This window comes from Anticarsia gemmatalis, chromosome Z (assembly GCF_050436995.1).
Source record: "Anticarsia gemmatalis isolate Benzon Research Colony breed Stoneville strain chromosome Z, ilAntGemm2 primary, whole genome shotgun sequence".
Classification (NCBI taxonomy): Eukaryota; Metazoa; Arthropoda; class Insecta; order Lepidoptera; family Erebidae; genus Anticarsia; species Anticarsia gemmatalis.
The window spans coordinates 6,399,814-6,420,265 of record NC_134776.1 but is presented as its reverse complement, the minus strand read 5'-3'; the positions used below and the strand labels follow the sequence as shown (position 1 = coordinate 6,420,265).

Genomic DNA, 20,452 nt, shown 5'->3' with positions numbered 1-20,452 from the left:
TATATGCAATTTCTAATACAAAAACATTGTAGCATATTTTCCTCATATCGTTTTTAATGAAATGTAAATAATTTCTTTAGCTTTGTTTTTTCCCAGTCCGATGAGCCGACGGTCATGTTGGTTTAATCGATCACTCTTCCTAAACACGACGTAGAAGTAATAATATTACACGTGTATCCGGATATTCTAATAACGTATATATATTTTTAGTACGTCACGCCGGTAATACTCGAAGGTGCAGGAAAAATAGAGTAGAAATCGCCCACATTTCACTACGTATTAGTTAGTCTTATGTTGACAAGCCTTTTGCCTACAGGGCACGTTATCAAACTCCTGACTGCCATTAAGAAGATTCTGCGAGAAATTTAAAAATCTCAATAGAACTTTATATAAACTAGGAATTGAACCCAGGACCTTGTGATCAGCAGAATACTTAGACCACAGGGGTAGTCCTTCTTAAAGTTTGTTCCTAAAACAAATGGAAGTTTGGACTCTGGTGGTGATTGATGAGGTCACTTGAAGGCCTTGAAGCTTCCAGTAGCAATGCAGAATAACACAAGTATTTAAATTAAACGAGGATATTTTTTACCAGTGCTCCCTCAGGAAAACCCTGTTATGGAAGGAGTTAAAGTTAACTCGATTGAAATTTAATTTTTAAGCGTTTCTTTTATTTTCATGAACCCTTTTTATGATTATGAGGTCAAATAAAGCGTTTGTGGCAACTCTTTAGGTATCGTGGGCGATGTTATTCTTCCGTCTTGAATGTTTTTGTATTCAATTAAAAGGTTATTTCGCAGGACAAATTTAACCCGTATAAGTGAGGGTGAGATACTTATAGTCAGAAGTACAGACTAGGATATGCAATTTAGCACAATTTATAACATGATTCAAGGGAATATATAATGGGAACAATAAAGTAAATAATACACATTAATTTAGTAAATATATCAATCATTTTGGTGAATGTCTTACAAAAAGGTCTGGTGCGCAGTACTTGTTACCGGCAGTCCTGTATGACGAGACTCATGGATGTGAATAAAGCAAGGGAAGTTCGTAAGAGGTGTCGATCTGGCCTGCCTACCCCTTTGGGAAAAAGGTGTATGTAATATGTTAAATGTAGGTAAGTCCAATGAACTATCGTTGCCTTCAAGAGAGATGCGTGCACTATAAATTATTCCACGTGGCAAAATAACAGTGCAATTATGACGTCAAACCGTGGTCATGTTTCAATAAAATCCAGGTCATAAGCAGCTCTAAGTTGAATTATTCATACTTAATCCCTAGAAAAGCAATTTAACTGTAAAATTTATATTTAAATAAATGCAGAAAAACAAATTTAAAATTGCAATGTGCGTTTACATGTATAAAATATAAGAATGCATTTGTAAATTGAAAGTATAGTAGGCTGAAAGGTATCTAGGTACGTCTCAATTCATTGCCTATAAATACTAAGACACTCAAAGTTACTAGCATTCAGTGGTCACAAGACATAGAGAGAACATCGCACTCAAATCAAAAGTATTTGTGACAGTCTACACTTTAGAGGGCCCTTGTCAGTAAAGGTAACATGTTGAACTAAGTCAAGCCTCCGGGCGGCTCAAGAAAAGGTAACTTGGTAAGTGCGTCGGTAAGGATATCTTGGCAACCGACATTGTGCAAACAAAACGGTAAAATATTTTTCTGTAAATTGAATTGGATCTAAATTTTATTTGTATCTAGCAATAAATGTTATGTTTGCAGAAAAAAATATTTCTATGTAATTCGTGTTTTTCCCTTGACTGGTCCGCTATCACGTATTGTAGTTGACAACTTTTTAAAAGCCACTTTGCTGTACATTCTCATCTCCTTTAGATTATAGCGATAAACTAGTTTCGTCAAAGCAGCAATGTTCTGAACAGTGACCATCACTGTGACGAACACTTGTTGTCAACTGATAACGGGATAAGCTCGATAATCAGTTTATTATTAAAGTTTTCTGCTTATTAAGAAAAAGCCCGTTAACAAAAACAAACGACTACGTTTCCTTAACGATACGTTACGTTAGTCCCGCGAGGTATCGAATGAGTTTTTAAAACCCTAACCGATAAACATGTAGCTTTACTGTGACAGCGAAATATTGACCAAAGAACCTAGTCTCCCATAAAATGTCATGAATAAAATAATGTAGCTACAAACTTGTCGAAGCACTAAGTCGGTAGACGCAAACATCCCGCGGAATACTCTCTTGAGGATGGTTACATTGCACTTTCTTTATCACTTTACAGCACTACGGCATTCCCAACAGCTTGGTAAAGCGAGTTACTGAAACTGCATTAGGTGAGCGATATACGAGCACAATTCTCTACATGAAGTCTGGAACTTTAAGACTTCAATAGACCGACGACAAAGCGGTTTTTGACAAACTCATTGTTCCACTTACCAATCTAGTTTAGTTTCGGAAAGCGTTTACTTCGTTTGAAAATTGATTGTTAAATGTTTTTTTTTAAATTATACAACCTTCAAAAATTATATGAAATGCGAATGTCTGTAACAAACCTTCATCTAATCTAAACGAAAGAGGTTTGTTATTATTTGTGTTTGGTACTCAAATAGCATATAGGTTATAAACTAACATAATGTCCCGGGGCATAGAATAGGTTACGTCCTGGTTATGTTAACAAAAAAATGGAGTGGAGCCTCGGAAATAAGAAATTAATAGCAAGATATTTGTGTATTCATGTTGTGACTATTCCAAAATCACAGTGTCCAAAACTTGGTAAGACTCAAGTTTGTTCAGAAATTCTAGTTAATTACTTAGTTCTGAATTAACTCTTAATTGTTGCAAAAGCATTGTCCATATTGTTTTGTTTATCAAGCAATATTCTCACTAATTGTCAAAAGCAGCAAATATGCTTTGTGAGCGTCGACGTATAAACGGAGAATTGATTCAGTTTCAAACAAGTTTATTAAACTGGACATAGCTAAAAATAGTTTATTCTTTTAAACAAAATTTATTGTTATTGTTTATTATATTATTGTTTATTATATTTATTTATATTATTTATTCTTTTAGATAAGCTCAGTTCTAATAATTGCGCAACATGAAGCCATTGTTCTATCGACTTCTTCAAACATATGATATAATACTTCGAAGTATTTCTTCAGAATCACTTAATATTACGTTATTCACGACTTTGTCAAGATTTCCTAGGGTAAAGAAGACTACATCATAATCCAGGTTCTTAACTATCTACACTTCGGCATTTATAATACCGGTTTCTGCCCGCGGCTTTATCCGTGTCAAATTTCGCTAAAATCCATTGAGTAGTACATGCATGGAAGTGTATCAAAACTACACATTTGTATAAACTTACGCATTTATGCTTCGCAGCCTAGCTTCGACAGCGACTGGAATAAAGATTTTCCGGGCAGAAACTGTAATTTGTGATAATCTATTATTAATCTATAATTCTATTATCGGTGTACCAAATTTTATTTAAATTCGTCCAGTAGTTTTTTTCTGAAAGAGTAACATACATTTATAAAAAATGTATCACCGAAATGTATGAACCCGCATAACTTTTGAACCAGTAAACTAAATTAGAATTGGATAATTATTATTATAATTTATGATAATTTGCGGGATAAGTTTTGTATGGATATAAAATCCCACAGGCCTTGAATCAACGGGATAAAATTGTGCTACACTCGGGTGAAGTCGGGCTAGTCCGCTAGTTATATTAGTAGCAATAGTAACATTTCTCAACAGGTATTATTATGAGCTAGTTGCATTATTCCATTATTGCAGGCTAGGCATATTTCAAGCTCGAACAAATATCGTATACAAATCTAACACGCAAATGCTATAATAATTTAGCTACATACCGAAGTACATTTGTATTTACCGTTGTTGCCGAATTAATTACATGCGCTTACTGGAAGTTAATGGATTTCACGTGAATATTCAATTAGAAACAAAATCATTGATTAGATTGTAATTAGGTGAAGTACATCATGTATGAAGTCAGTTAATATTAATTTATTCTCCGTTTATTTGCTGACAAGATAATGTTTACCGCTCAAAAATTAAAATTTTAAATTGACCTTAAAGTGTTAAACTTTTAAAATTACCTAAAATCTCACCTTAGAGGACTATCTTGTTCGTGTGTTGATATGAGGAGAAGACAAATAGGCGCATCCATTAAGTTGGTATTTAAACAGAGCGTCTCCGTGCTTCGGAGAGCACGTTAAAAGATAGTCCCGGTCACAGTCATGTTAAAAGACTGGGCAGTTTGAACAACTTTGACCACTAACCACACGACGAATTAAAATCGTGCAAAGTACACAATTTTCTTGAGCCGTAATAATATTTTAAGCTAGGCGAACTACATGAAATCCGACATAAATAATAAACGTGCGTTGTTTCACATAATTCATGAATAATTAAACATTCGGTTGTCGGGCGGGCTTATTTGAACTCGGGGGCTTTAATTAGTTGGCTTGTGTAATGTAGGCCGTAATACCTGTTGTACTATAGTTAGCAAGCCATTGTTTTCGTGGCCCCACACTCTGAATGTATGTTCGTACACGCTCTGATTTGATGGTGCGCCGGATTTGTAAATGAAGTCCTTTCTGGGAAATACTCTATTATGGGATACTTGAAATGTGTCGTTTTACCTTTTATAAGGCAACTTATGATATTTACGATTTTGTGGGTAGGTAAATGCTGTCAGTTCTCTCACGACTATAGTATCGGTTTCCTAATTTAATACCACGTTCTTTACCGACCCCGGGTGTCGAATCCAAGACTTCGTGATCAGCAGGCGAACACTACCGATCGTGCCACAAAGGCAGTCATATTTAGGTTCAATATATTATTATGAATTTGGGTGTAAGATAAAATGTTTGTCTAATATCTAAGTACATATACATTATACAGTGTAAGTTAATACTCTCGCAGGCCGTAAACCTGTTGATCAATAAAACAGCAGCACTGGATTCCTTGGAGGGTTGCTCGATATCTTAGGTCATTGCTTAGACTTGAGATAGGAACGTCTACTCCCTGAAGATTAGTACTAATATACTAGACCAGACTGCCGCTCCGAATGAAACATTTTGTATACGAAATTTTGCAAAATAATCCGATATTAACAAAGTTAAGGGATAATGACATGAAGGGGTAATTTAAATAAATTCAAACATCAAACTGGAAATTAAAATATAGCATATTTTTTTCCTTTTCCATATAATATATTATGTAGAGGCAAATCACGTCAGAACTTTAAAAAACAGTACAAAGAAATTACGTCACGTGTCTTTTGATTGTAGCTAGGTTTAGTTTTATTTCGTTTTATTAATCTACCAGACGAAAATTGATAATTATCATAAAATAATTTAACGAATGTATTTAAAAGATGAAATTTGACAAATATCGTATTTTCCCGCTACAGAAAATGTGTTAAAATCTCATTCATATTGTAGTTCATTTTGAAAGACAGTTGTGAAGAGAATAGAAGCCCACAAACCGTAAGTGACACTACTCACATATGAAACTCTGTAACTAAGAGAAACCACAGAAGTATGGTATTTGGTTAGAACTGCTATTTTTGAGGCCCATGGTTTAATTACTTAGAGATTTAGTAGGCATATTACTTTTTACATTTTCACAAAATTGTCCTTTTATATTTTCTTTTCAGAAGCAAAGCTTGAACTAAATGTGACGATCTGTCAAACATAATGATTATTGTAAAGAGCGTATTGCTACAGTCATATGAGCTAGTACCTGCAGTATGTCTTTTAAAAGGCGGTCTCAGATATTAGTGTGTTTGCTCGAAACGGTAGTGGTCTCGTATCTACATATTTGCGTTATTTGTCCTTTTCGTATATCACTCACGTACAAAAAGGGATTCTTACATGCTCATCCAAAAATCAACTCTTATCCGCGCATAAAATGCTTTTTTGCTAATTCATCTTTCCCGCAAATCTCAAATAGAAACCTCAACTAGCAAGTGGGTAGAAATAAGTTTCCATCTTCTACTCAAAAGCTCTTTACTCTAAGTGACCTTCTGCCGGGAATAAAAAATAACTTTCTTCAATATCTTCATTTACACTTCACTCGGAAAATTGGTTTCCAGACGATTAATCAGTAGTTCAGTAGTTGAAGTTCAAAGAAATATAACTCAACAAGCACCAAATGAAATGTAGTTTAGTCGGATAATCTTTCGAGCTGAACTAACCAAGGAATTGTGTCTTAAAAGTTAAATGGCTATTCGTTCTAGTACAAGGTCAACAAATACTGTTTTATTCTATCCTTTTCTATTTTGTTTAACTCCACTTTTGATATACTGGATTGATTAAAATAAAAGTGATCTGAATAATAATGCTTATACTAAATCATAAACAAAATTTCTACCCATTTTATTCGGGACAATTCCTAAAAGACATTTATGATAATCTAATATTCGTACCTATTTCGATACAAGTAAGTAAAATTGCGAACACATTTATCATTAGGTATCGGACGGAAAAAACTTAGTAGGCATTACTGCTACTCAATATTTGAGAAGAGAACAGCTAAAGCAACAAGAAAAACGTCCCATGTATTGTCAGCGCGTCTCTTGGGCTCAGATAGCTCATGAAATCGAGTAATACATACATAAAAAAACGTATACACACGCGAGCGTATTACAAATGTCCATTACGTGAACACTCAAATCATAGGTTTGTTTAACTTCCCGTGGGACCCGGGACTTTTATAATACGACAAAAATAATACATCGAACAAATATTATTCTGTAGCTGTGTTCCAGGGTTACAGGCTATTTGAATTCAATCTATATTGGCATGTTTCAAATTCATATGTCGATGTCAAATATTGATGTGCGTTATTACATTATGTATGGATCTTTTGTTTTCGGGACTGTGTTTTCTCGTCAAATAATTAGCGAGGCGCGTATCGTGTACCGCGCATGTACGGTTCTTGAGTATTTACACAATAACTTGGAACTTTGTTATATTTAAGGGAGGATCGTTTTATAAAATTGAAGTACGTAATTTTAAGGTTTTCGAAGGACCTTGAGCAATGTTTGGAACTTTCAAGATGGAATATTTTATGTTGAAATTTAAGTCATGTATATCGTAGTAGAAATAAATACTCAATGTTTAAACTAAAGTCTTCTATTCATTTAGAGTTAAATTGATGAAAACTGAATGGTCTTATAAATTACTTTAAAGCCTTGACAGTATGAAGATTCTATAGCAAGTCTTTAAAATTTTAGCAATCGAGATAATTGATTGTGCAATACATATACATATATTTTGATTTCAAATGATTTATATCACAAAAACAGTTCAATCAAAAGAATGTAAAAGTTCTTTGATAAATAGTATAGAAAAATACCAACACAGTTGTGTGTTATAGGCTCTAAGTCTAGTTCTACACAAGCGTAAAATAAAGTGTTGTACATACCGGGCTGGCTCCAGACTGTAGCGACATCCAGCTTGAAGTTGCCCAGCAGTTTGTTGGCGCGCAGAATGTTGCGAGACTGCAGCACCTACAACAAGACGCAATGTGTTTGCATGGCGGTGACCTCACCATGCTTACACCCTTACATAAACACCCTATATTATAGAATACCAGTTCTTCTTTTATACGTTTTTCATACTTCATCGATCTCACTAGCATATCATTTTATCATTCTACTTTGCTTACAGCCCTTGCATTCCTTTGTTTTCATGTCAATGTTCGTGTAGACTTTTAATTTCTTCGTTATATGTATATTATTTAGACTTTGTTCTACATTAGAAATTGACTGTATTTTGCCCGGTGCTTTACACTTATGTAGTCTTATTAAATGTCGCGCGACGAGTAAAGAGATGTTCAAAGAAAGTAAAATCAGTAAAAATGTTTACACATCTACGGATAAATAGTATTTTTTAGTATAGTAGAATTATTTATATGGTATAGCAGTTTAAAATTTTATTCAGTATCCTACTACTGACGACTGACATTTTTGTCAACTATTTCCCTAAGTTTAAGATCTTTATTTCGGCGCAATAAAAGAAAGGTTGATTTTTTTTTACAATAATTGTTTGCACGATCTTTACTATCTGTTTAATTTCTGGAATTTGCTTTTGTACAAAACCGCAGCATCTATTTAACAAAATCTTTTACTACTACTTACTTGGTACTTGAAAGATAACACAATATTAGATGGACATACGTCATTACATCATGCAACCCGAGAAAAGCGCAACTGTGCCGTATTACAATAAAAGTTATGACCACTCAGGCATAAAGCATGGCCAAGGCGAAGGTAACGTATGTAAGTCATAATAAAAACACTCTATATTTAGTCTAAGTGTTATTTCTATACACATGTCATGTACTCGCTACTTTCTCGTGTATAAGTGAGGTATTTTATTACAAGTTCACTTCATAACCTTCATGCTTTGTATAAACTAAGTACATGATTCCGCAGTTAAGTTAAATGTAGGAATATTTTTACTTTTGAGTAGTCCTTGTGTTTCTTCCTTCTGAATGTATGAGACTACCGCATTAATTATTTAAATCCTAATTATATGCTAAATGTATGTATGGATTGATGTTTGTTTTGTAATCTTTTACGAACTACTATTTAACGGATTTTAATGAAATTTGGTACCCTGAAAGTTTATAACTAGGATCAACACATAAGATACTTTTTACCCCGGGAAATCTTTTTACACGGTTGAAGGCTAGGCTAGTAATATATAAAAAATGTCACCACCCCTTCATTATGCCAACAGAATCATGGTTCAGGAGCTCATTATATTACCGAGTGTCATAGGTTTGATTCTCACACGGAACAATTACCTGTATTCCATATTCAATACAGTAATATAGTGGTTTCGTTTATGGCTGCACTATGTGTCCGTTGTTTTTATGGTTGTACAAATCCCTGTAAGACGTAAATATTTTTGTTCTTAGTGCTGAGATTGTTTATTTAAAGTAGAGAAATGAATCGTAATAACATTAATAAAGTGTATTAAAGCGTCTGACAGAAACATTAATAAATAAATAATTTGTACTAAAGCTCTTTTTATCAGGATCGTCAAAGGTTCAGTAACGAAATGTCCTATTTATCTCTATTTAAAGCTGATACAAATGACCGAATCCGTGTTTTGATTTAATACTTAATTAGCAAGGGTAATACTGATAACCACATCATTCAGAGTGAAAGGCTGTCAAATAAACCACTGGCTATGAAGACTTTGGTTTGATAAAGGTAATTAATAGTCTCAGATTTTCTGCTTAGATTATTTTATTTACAAACTAACTCATGCCTATGTGGTTTGTTTGAAATAGAAGTCCCCGGGATAAAATCCTTAACTCTAATTATATACTTCAACTAAATTAGTTAAAGATTACAGATATTTTATGATGCCTTATTTTAACTATATTTATATTTAATTCCTTTTTTTTTCATTTGTTCATATAAAACTATTATTTAAAGTATTCATTTAATGTAAGTATAGTTTAATTATAATAGAAGAGATTGTAAAATAAAAGATTAATATAACAAGTGAAATAAAATATTTATAGGAAGGAAAAATTACACTCGTTTTTATTAATATAATAGTTTGGTAGTATAAATTTGGTTAATAAAGTACCGTTACATGCACTGAACATGCTAATTTGTCATTGGTAGTAATAGTATGCACTAACTCTAGCCTCCCGAAAAGTCTAACTTGCCTAATGCCCAAATGATCTAATGCCCAGCCTCCCCATTGGCCATTCCCGCCTAAAATCTCATAGAAAGAAGGATCCAGAAGCAATTTATAAGTACTTTTTTGTTAATGTTCTGTTGTAAGGTGTACCCCAGAGAAGCCCGCAGCCATTTTTTATTCATTTGAACCGACCTCGACCTCACCTCCTGATTTTTCGTTAGCGGTGTATTTCGCACCAAGTAATTTATTACTTCCTTCTAACTTTAAAATTATGAAAAAATACGCTCCATAAAACTTTATTTGCGGCACAAGTTTTTTACTGAAACGACGACGGTTGCAGTTCATTAAGTCAATTGGCTAATGGCTGTATAATTCGCGTCAGAACCTTTTAAAAAATGTTTAGACGTAGATTTTATTTAGATCATAATTTAAGTAATAGATCCAGGATTTCTATCTTGAGCTAAAGTTTATTCGAATAATAATAATAATAAGACTCTCTTTATAGCTATATACCTGTCAAAGATTGCTCCTGTAATAGATAAAGTCACGATAAAATGATACACTTTGCCTTGGTTTTAAGTAATTACTCTACCTTCTTTCACAGGCTATTAATTACATGAGGATATTTTGCTTCATGTCAGTCAATAAGAATGCTTATACCGGCTTATGGTTCTTAACGAGACACTGGTTTCAAAGCAAGGTGAAGTGGCTTTCCACGGCTGTAGGATTTGTTCCACTGGAGTAGCTCTTGAGTGAAGATTGCGTACAAAGTGACGCTCTGAGGTATCTCCAGAACAGGTCTGATGGCAAAAGCGTTCCTCAAACTGGGTGCCTTTCATCATAGCAGTTGATGGTTCTCTTAAATAAACGATTGAAGTAAGATAAGCAACCGTTGTAAGATCAGTATGAAGGCTGTTAAGCCGTATGGAGAAAAATGTGATTTTAAAATAGCTACTCAAAATTGTTTTCGAGAGATTTTTACACGTTAGGATCTCATTGTTTAGATATTTTTGAAGCACATATAAAAACATTACTTTTAACAATTGCCAATTTACGGACAAAATGTTGGTAAAGTTATAATTTGACATTGCTATTAAATTAAATTTCCTGAGCCGGTACTTCATAAATAAACTTTGTTCTCGGCCATTATATGAGCCACTTACAAAACCTTAAATTATTCTGAATACAAGGAAAAAGTACCGCAATCTCCCACCAAGTTTACGAAATAAAAAGAAAGGAAAGTAAGCCATATACATACATCTTAATTAACATTTTTATTAGTGTGGTGGAGTCCAGCATAAAGCCGCGGCGCGAAAAGATGAGAACTTGTTAAGCTTTATATAAATAAATCATCAGATATAATGACAGTAAATATCAGTTATAAAAGAGGTTAACATGTATTATTTTGTGGTGAGAACGAGTATATATTCCGTGCCTGGTTGTTGATGTACTGTATAAGTATGTATTAAAAAGTATATAAGTATGTTTATCAGTTATTTGGTTAGCTACCATAGCCCGGTGTGAGTTGTCCAATGATATTTATATTTATCATACTTAATGACAGTAAACGTAAAGGGTTATAAAATATGTATACTATTCATAACTCAATAGAAAAAAATATTCTAAAGAGTTAAAGTAAGATAAAATACCATACCGTCTTAATATACGCAAGTTCTTGTTATCAAGTGAAAAGTTCGTCACTAATCACCACGACCAAAACCAACGATTTGTTGCAGCAATTCCCATATGTACTTCGGCACAAATTTTCTTCACACTGTCACTGCTTTCACCAATATTCAGGTTAAAGCCCGAAATTGTTGGATAGGTGGTATACCAAATACAGTTAGGTAATGTTTGATGTAACCCTCAATCCAGCAATCTGTCACTTGCAATGTATATGTTTCTAAAGGCTGTTGACATATTCACAGTGTGACACGCCTTCAACTAATATTCGTAGTTGAAGCGACATTGCTTTGATATCAAAGCGACTGGTGGTTATACATAACGTCAAAGCCTGTCCGAAAGTCTTTGATATTATTTCATATCACGAGCTATGGAATTCTATATTGTTGGCGAAATACAAGATTATTATTAATGTTATATTATTATGCGTCTGTTATAAGAATATATTCATATTTGAATACCATTTATTCTGCTCCAATTTCTTTTTGTCGTATTGTTAGTTGTCAACCTAGTGACAAAGGTGTTGAAGTGCCCGGGAGGTTATCCTAATTGATAACCAGCAGGAACAACTTTAAGCGTGCCCTCCGAAACTCCGTGCTTCAGAGGGCACGTTAAAAGTCGAGGAGGATCCTCAGTTGAAATACCACTAAGCGGGTACCAATATACGGAATGACCGCGCTAAGAATTGCCCACAGATAATTTCTCGACCAACGAGCGCAACTAGTTCTGACCGCTACAATTTATTAAACACCGCATTGAAAATCGTTTATAATTTGCTTAACACAACATGTAAATGACAGAATTAATTAATTTTCTTTGCTTATTTTCACAGTAAATTGAAATCATTTATAGCGAACTATCTCTATAATTAAATTATTTACTTTGACGTTTAAAATTAATGCATGGAAAGAGTAGCGCGATTTTGTATGATCTGTACAGTAGAGAATCGCGCTACTGTAATTTTTTGTAATTCACTGCCAAATGTAACCGGTCCAAAATGTCATGCAATCAAATGGAAAATAAACGCGTGATCACATCAATTTCCGTTTGCTATTATGTACCCAGTTTTTCTGCTGACGTGAATGCCACCGTACTCGTATCGTGTCAAACCATCCGTAACAAGAACTAAGAGTACCTTTCTCTCGAGAGTCGAGTATAAAGTAAAGGAGATTGATGATAGAGTTCACTTGGACTTATTAGCACTGTGGAAGTACTCATTGCAGTGTACTGTAAAACCTTTATTTTTCAATCTAAAAGAAAGCGTGTTAGTTCCTATATCGTTTAAATAGACGTGAGGAAAACGAATACAGCCTGTAGCGCGTTTTCAACAATGGCTACTAATGAGAATCGAGAATTTGAAAGTTAAAATGTATTTAGCGATTAGTTTTTACTCTCGATACTCGACAGTACCGACTTTAGAGAATTGCGCTTCAGTAGCTTTACTATAATCAATGAAATGGTTAAAATTTTGTTTTTAAGAATCATAGTAAGTCTCCGGGTTTTTAGGACAATGGCAGAGAGAATCGTGTTACTGATAACATCTCTATTAAATTGGTATGAAGGGAGAGAGAAATGATGTGGTTTAATTCAGGGAATTATTTTGATTTGTTTGCTTGAAGAAGGCCTTAATGGAACTATTACGTATTTGATTAGTTAAGTTTCTTAGTTAGTTCAAAGCTGATCACAGTCCATGTCGAACTGTCTAACTGCAAACGCTGCAAAGAGGGCAAGCATCCAATAATAATATAGATTTTTAACTAAAGTACTTATTAAAAATTATACTTAACATAAAGATTTGGGTTTTAGGATTTAGAAGACATTTCAAGGGTAGATACATTTATTAATGTATTAATTATATTATTATGAGATGCCATGTGTATGTTATGTCATGTTATGAGTCGGAGAGTTAGTGACGAATTTAAAGTCGTGTGCGGCAAATTTATTATTTAATCTTTATGATCCTACTAAATAACACACACAGTACTATTTTTTTTTCAGTAAGCCGCCATATTAATTACAGTGTAAAAGTACTGACGGAAATATAATTAATCGAGAATAATGATAATAACATGTTTTTTCCACAGTTAAATTAAGTAGATTTTTTTACGTAAGCTTTTAGCGCAAACGCTTCAAGGAATTTGTACCTAAAACATGCAATTTTTGATCTATGTGGTTCTATAGGTATCAGCTTAATAAAACCAATGTTGGTAAATACTTTTACAGGCACAAAAACCTTCCAAAACTTCTGAAGTTGAATATATTAATTTTAAAACCAAATAAAAGACACATTGTGTATTTTGTGTATTTCCAATATTCTTCTATAATTTTCCGTGTATTTTCTTTTCAAATATTTCTGTAAGTTATCAAAACAAATGAAATTTACAATCGTTGTGGTAAAAAGAGCGATATAGTTCGTTGCCACCCCTATCTACGTGAAGCCGGAACTTTAGCGTTTTTACTTTTTAAACTGTTGCTTTGTTTCAGCGATAACCTAATTAGGGTTGTTTATAATTAACCTAAATACTTATTGCATGTGAACACTTCACTATTGATTAACCCTTTATTCACGACACCTTAATGGCGGCTGTTACGTGCTAGTCATTTTAATAACTAAAATACTTACATTAGCTTTAGAAATATTATTTATTTGCAAGCCTTTCCTGGAGATTTTTTTTTATTTAGCGTAAAAAGACAACTCCTGCACCAAAAATCGCTCTTGTGTCGCGGGGACTTTTACAAACATACAAACAATGGACATGAAGTACTTACAACCAGACTCGAAACCACAATTTGTGGGTCGTACAAATATTTTTGGAATCGAACCCTCGATCTCTCGATGCATTGGTAGTGGCATGGTGACCACCATAACCACTACGCCACTGAGGTCGTCAATACAAAATTCATAGTAATATTGAAGACTTTCAAGGCTAAACCACGAAACCAATTTTCATGAAAGGCACAAAAATAGGTGAATACACAACACAGGGATCGAACTAAAATTTAATGTCAACGAAAAACTGCGTGGGTAGAGCCGCGGTCATAAGCTAGTTATTTGATACAATTTTCAGTTGTTTATTTTCTTTTACGCACGTTAAAGGTCAGGTAACGTAAATATCTAACGCTGTCATTCAAGTTGTACAACTTCAACGAACAGTAAACATATCGGTCAATAGCCTTCGAAGAAGTTTTCTGACAGTAAATGCGAACTAGAATATAAACGCTGTATATTATTTTGGCGGTGAAACCGGACATCGTACTGTCTCATTCAAGACGTTCAGGGAGCATTATTTGCAATTCAGCTGACCTGAGGAAAAAGGTACAGTCAATCGTCAAACTGCACAGTTTAATATTAATTTGATTTAGATCATTAACCTCTATAGAGTGATTTTGTATTTGTAATCCGCGCTGCGTCAGCATTATTATTATGTTAATTAAATTATAATTTAATTGCATAGTGACATTAAAGCATTCGTCGCAAGAGATTGTGTTTTTATCATTCCTTATTTCGCAATATTTTTATATTAAGACGTTGGTCATTCATCGGATATCATCTCTTAAAAAGTAGTGACAACCCCTACAGCCTACTTGAAAAAACTCAAGGTAATTTTAGGAACCGCAATTTAAACTTGTCAAGTCTCTTAAAAGTTACGATTTCTCATCTTGAAAGACTCAGGTGGTGAAGGAAACTTGTAGCTGTTTACATCTGAATAACAACGTGTCTCGGAGTACTGTTGCGGCGTCATATCGTAAAATACGTGAAATATGTTCTTACGTTTGTACTGTTATATATTCTGTAATGGTAGGCTGTGAGAGAATTGTGTTAGTGTTCTAGATATTTTTAAGTCGATACTGTTGTTATAAAAACAAATAATTTAATGCCTGTCCTAACCGAAAGTGTAGGCAGAGGTATATGCTTTTACGCCATTAACAATGTTAGTCCCATGTAATGGAAGGCGAGCCATTTGCCTATACCGGGCAAGTTAAAAAACACCGGACAACTATTGAGATTCATCTAATATATATTAGAAAAACATAAATAGCTCTTTGACCGACTTAGAAACCCGAGACCTTGTGGTTATACTATAATGATTTGTCTTAGTATATTTATTTAGGAATAAGCCGACATCAACAGCTGATTTGAAGTCAAAAATACAAGTTATTAAATGTATTAAACCTTCAATAACAGTCCAAGTAATTTCAGTTCCCAATAGTTTTACAACAAAATAAAACGTACGTTCATATTTCTTCCTGTCATGTACGAAACGACAAACTACAATTATGTCATTGCTATAAATATCCTGGCCGTCGGCTCCTGGGCTAGTAATGTACCCTTGTAGGAGAGCTAGTAAACCAAATACAGCCGGCGGCTTGGTTTAGTAGCGCTAATATGGTCGGTGTAAATTGAGATACAAGGTATAATTGTTAAGTAAATAGTACAGATAGACCTTGGAGCGGAGACCGCAATGATTATACAGGTGACAAAGTAAACCATCCACCTATAGACATAGGTAGAGATAAGCCTGATGTGAAATCTAGATTCGCTCCTTGTATTCGAGAGTTCATTGGTTGTTCTCCGAAGTCATGAACATGAATGGCTGTCATTTGGAACGGATGATTAAGAAGTGGTGATTGTAAAAAAAAATGTGTTTAATTGTTTTGCAACTACTTTAATACTGTACTTGTGATAAAAATTTAGATAATTTGATGGGAGAAAAGAAAAGTTTCCGTGAAAGCAGACTGAGAGCGACAAAATTCGCTTGTAGAAGTCCACTTTCTTGTTATATGTTTTGAGTTTCCGACTAACAAAGGTATTTTAAATAATAAAGATAAAATAAACCCTACAATGAAAAATGACAGTATTTCTATAAATTGAACATAACTGGCAGTGTCAGTTCGGCACGCAAGCCTCAAGCCTTCATGCTATTTATAATTTACTGTTGAAATACCAAGCAGAGGTCATTTCAGTCATCTGTCACCCACATACATTGTTCCCTAATGGAATTTCATACCTGCGAAGGTATTTATCAGCTTGTTAATTTATGTTTATTTTGGACGCAACTCTCATACCTCTCTTAATTAATAATTATTATTGGAATTATTCGATATGATTATTCGAATCAGGTGATGATGAAAATATTTAAATGGCATTGTTTTAGTGAAATTTTGTAACACCTCAATTGTTTATACTCGTACGACTTATAGGGCTTAAACTAGACAATAGCGAGGGAGACGGCGAGTTCAAAGCAAAGATTTTTATGCAAGTGATCCGAATCTTCGCAACTGGTTTAAATAACGAGACACGCCTTAAAACTGAATAAACGGCGTAATTTTTTTTCATCAAAAGACAATTTCTACTTTAAATATAAGTTGCACCACGCCGTAACACTTAAATAATAGATACACATTAGTAACAGATCCGCATCGTCTATCCATCGGCAAGTCAGCATAGTATCGACGCTTAAAAATATTTTGTCTAGAAATCAGTTCCACAACACCCTTTACATAACTCCTGACACCCATGGCTTAAAAAACCCAGTCTGACTCGCGCTATTTGTCGTAACTTAAGACTAAACAAATGTTTTAACCAACAGTAGTTTAAATAAACATATGAAATGCAACTTTGGTTAAAATGAAGCGTATGACGTCACAGTTAGGCTGAGTACTCATTGAATTTTAATGGCCATATGGCTGAGCGCTTGGGGCGTTGACCCACTTTTGTTACATATAGAATGCTTGAGCACAACTCTCTTGCTCCTCTACCTCTTCTTACCATCCTCGAAGTATTGGACTTTGGCGTTTTCAGCTCCCTTTGTATAGGAAACTCATCATTTTAGATCTTCCTCTAGAAAACCATCGGTTTTTCGGAGAAATTAATGCTGAGATAGTAATTTTCTCGTATACAGAGCAATATATAATTGTGTATCTACGAGTAATACTTGTTATTTTTATATTGTATGCCAAATAGTGAAATATGTGAAACATTCAAGCACTATATTATGTTCGCTGTGACCACGTATAGACTTTGAATACAAATTAGTCCAGATACAGAAAATAATACCCATTTCAAACTTATACTACATTAAACTACATTCACTGTGCTTTGTGCGGTTACACGCATTCTTATTTTCCCTTAACGCTATTACATTAATATACAAAGCGCTCTTACACTGAACAAAACTACCAGTTGCTTATATTTCTTAGAAAAAATCACATCTAGAAGACTATTCTCCTTGTCATGTTTAGTCCAACGCAATGTCCGTATTACTTTGACCTGAAAACAGCATTCCACGCGACTGGTCTTGTCTGTACCGTGAAAACTTCCTAACAAGAGTACCGGTAATAAATGTTCGCGAGATATTTTCTCTTATATTTTTCTTTCATCATAAGCACCGCAGTGCGGCTGCAAGCGTAAACATCAACATCGTTCGATCGTGTGTTTGAGCAACAATTTTTATGTAAATACACGTTTGTGTTAGGATAAAAAGAAGAATTAGTATTACTCCTCTAAATTATTGCTAACAACAAAACGTCCCAATTATTGTATTTTAAAGACTGGACTGGAACGACTACACACGCGTAGGCATGTATAATGTATAGGATTAAAAATACGGTTATTGCAATCCAAGTTTCCAAAGACGTTTTCAAAACTTCTAGCTAAGCATAAAGGCACATATCTAGTGTGGGTTCATGCCAGTAGTTAGTTCAGTACATATAATTAGAATTTTGATCTGAATAATTTTTCAGTTATTAGGTATACCTGAATCAAAACGAACCTGAATTAGTACGATTGTAGCAAAGAGCCCTTGCTGTGTCCAGCTCCAAAGAACCCAGGAGCGGCTGTATACTGCCATTTGAACTAAAAGTCGCCATACTTTTGAGAGAACGTAACATTATAGCACCCAAGTGTAATAAATTTTCACAAGTTCCGAGTCTTAAACAACTTTGACACTACAGTGCTCAACATCTCCAGAAGTAAGTAGTACAAAAATGTACTGTAATATATTTTAAATATTATGTACTATAAGGTCTATATTTGTTTGAATATGTTTGAATGAGTCGTTCGGAATTGGCCTCGCAACAAGATAACGACCTGAGGCATCTTTGTCTTAAATGAGGCTGTTGCTCGTTACCGTTATCCTTGCGCGGTACAATTTATTTTATACCTGCATGTTGTTCATAATAATGGAAGAATAAACTGCTATATTATCTATTACTGGGTGAAAATGGTTACTTATTGTATGTAAATTATCTTACTGACCTAGTTTTAGACATACCTATACAAAAATATATGATATCTCGGTATATTTTCGTGTAAATTGATTCCTTTACATATTAAAGTCCCGAATTGTATATTTTTATCACGCTTATTTTTCAGTTTAATTTGACAGGAGAGCCTTATTGTTATTTATCGGGAATGTCATCAAACACCGCGTTGCCACTGATAGCTTCCCAAAAGACCATTTAACCTTCAAAACAGTACCGTGTATACCGTAAAGGCTCAGAAGTTTCTCAAATTGATATATTATTATACGTTAAATATTCGATGGAAGTATGAAAAAGTATAATATTTCAGTCCAGCTATCCCAAAACGTGGTGTTTTATCGTCAATAGTTTAGGCTCATGTCCCAAGATAACATTTTATAGTGCCTACAAACATAAAAATATTCTTTCTCGCGTATATCTTTATATTTAATTTATATTTATGTTTCGCAGCGACATTATTGCTGAAAGTCGTGACTTTGATCTCAAGACGTAATTTTCACATAGCAAGTTGCGTCAATGTGAATTGCTGATGTAATTTCTGCAGGCGCAACTTAGTTCGCTAGTCACTGCTACTGCACTTTGAACTTGAAATTGCTGTACTTAGACATTAATATAAACTTTATATAGAGCTCTAACTGCGCAATTTTCTCTAAAGACATGCATGCGTTATTCATATTAAACATAGGTCAATATAAATGTAAATTGTCCCCGGGAAACATAAATATAAGTATTTAGCTGTACACTTGATTACAATGTAATTTTTATTCAAAGAAAATTTGCATAAAAATATGTTAATTAGCGCTACAATTCTAATTCTCGTTTTTTATATACAGCCACGCAATAGCAAAGATCAATAGTAACTAAATTACGGGCTTAGGGTTATTATTCTCAATCAATATTAGTTTGACGGTAGGGTTAATAGGCAGGGTTAAGGCTTTGATCACTCGAGTTCAAGTACAGTTTGGCGATAGGGTTATTTGCTACGACCGCTACGATATGAGTGTTTGTAGAGCCTACGAGCCTACGAGCCTACGAGCCTACAAGCCTACGAGTCCACGTTACGAATAGTTATGTAAATAGCCTTCGTATAGACTGTGAATCTGTGAAATTACAAAAATATTCTTAAGTTTTTTTCTTAGATTTTTTTACCTTATTAGGTGTATTAAATATATCAACTAAAATCTTGTAGTCATTGCTGTCACTTATTTACTTATTTAGGGAAAAACAAACAGTTACACACTTACATTGTTATAAAGTAATACAAATAGGTACTTCTTATATGTGAAACCAACAACGTTTTCCACGTATTATACATAATTATTCTGAGAACTGTGCTCGAGTGAGACATGAAATGACTTTATTAGTCATTGACAGTCACTGCTGGTGCATTCGTTGGTAACGTACATATCTGTTTATTTAAACAATAACAATTACTCGATTAACTTGTGATTAATATTATTAGGGTATCTAAAGTCCCTGACCCGCATTTGGAAACTCAAGGCCTAACGACGACTTATGACCGGTGGTGAGACGTGGATACGTGGATATTATTACTAAGTATTATTTATTTAAACAATTTGCTACATCTAAAAGTTGCCACAGATCCGTAAACATAACGTAAGATCCGATTTACATGAAACTACAAGAAATTAAAATTAACTAATACCTACTTATATGTATATTTGTAGTTGTATACCTTCTCATGGAGCCTCGCAAACGTTTTGATACGACAACTTGACACCGAGTTGAGTTCAAAGGGAAATTTCCGACAGAGATGCACAGATAGTGTTCTGAGTTACCGCAAAATCAAGTTGACGGC

The 20,452-nt window shown here is 34.0% G+C and overlaps 1 protein-coding gene across 1 annotated transcript in view; it reads right to left on the bottom strand.

The window, feature by feature from the left end:
• The window catches only part of LOC142986483 (otoferlin-like), a 151,863-nt gene that overhangs the window by 28,394 nt on the left and 103,017 nt on the right, over positions 1-20,452 (bottom strand). The window contains exon 8 of the mRNA XM_076135001.1: positions 7,448-7,532. Coding sequence (XP_075991116.1) covers positions 7,448-7,532 — 85 coding nt within the window. The remainder of the gene's footprint in view (positions 1-7,447; positions 7,533-20,452) is intronic.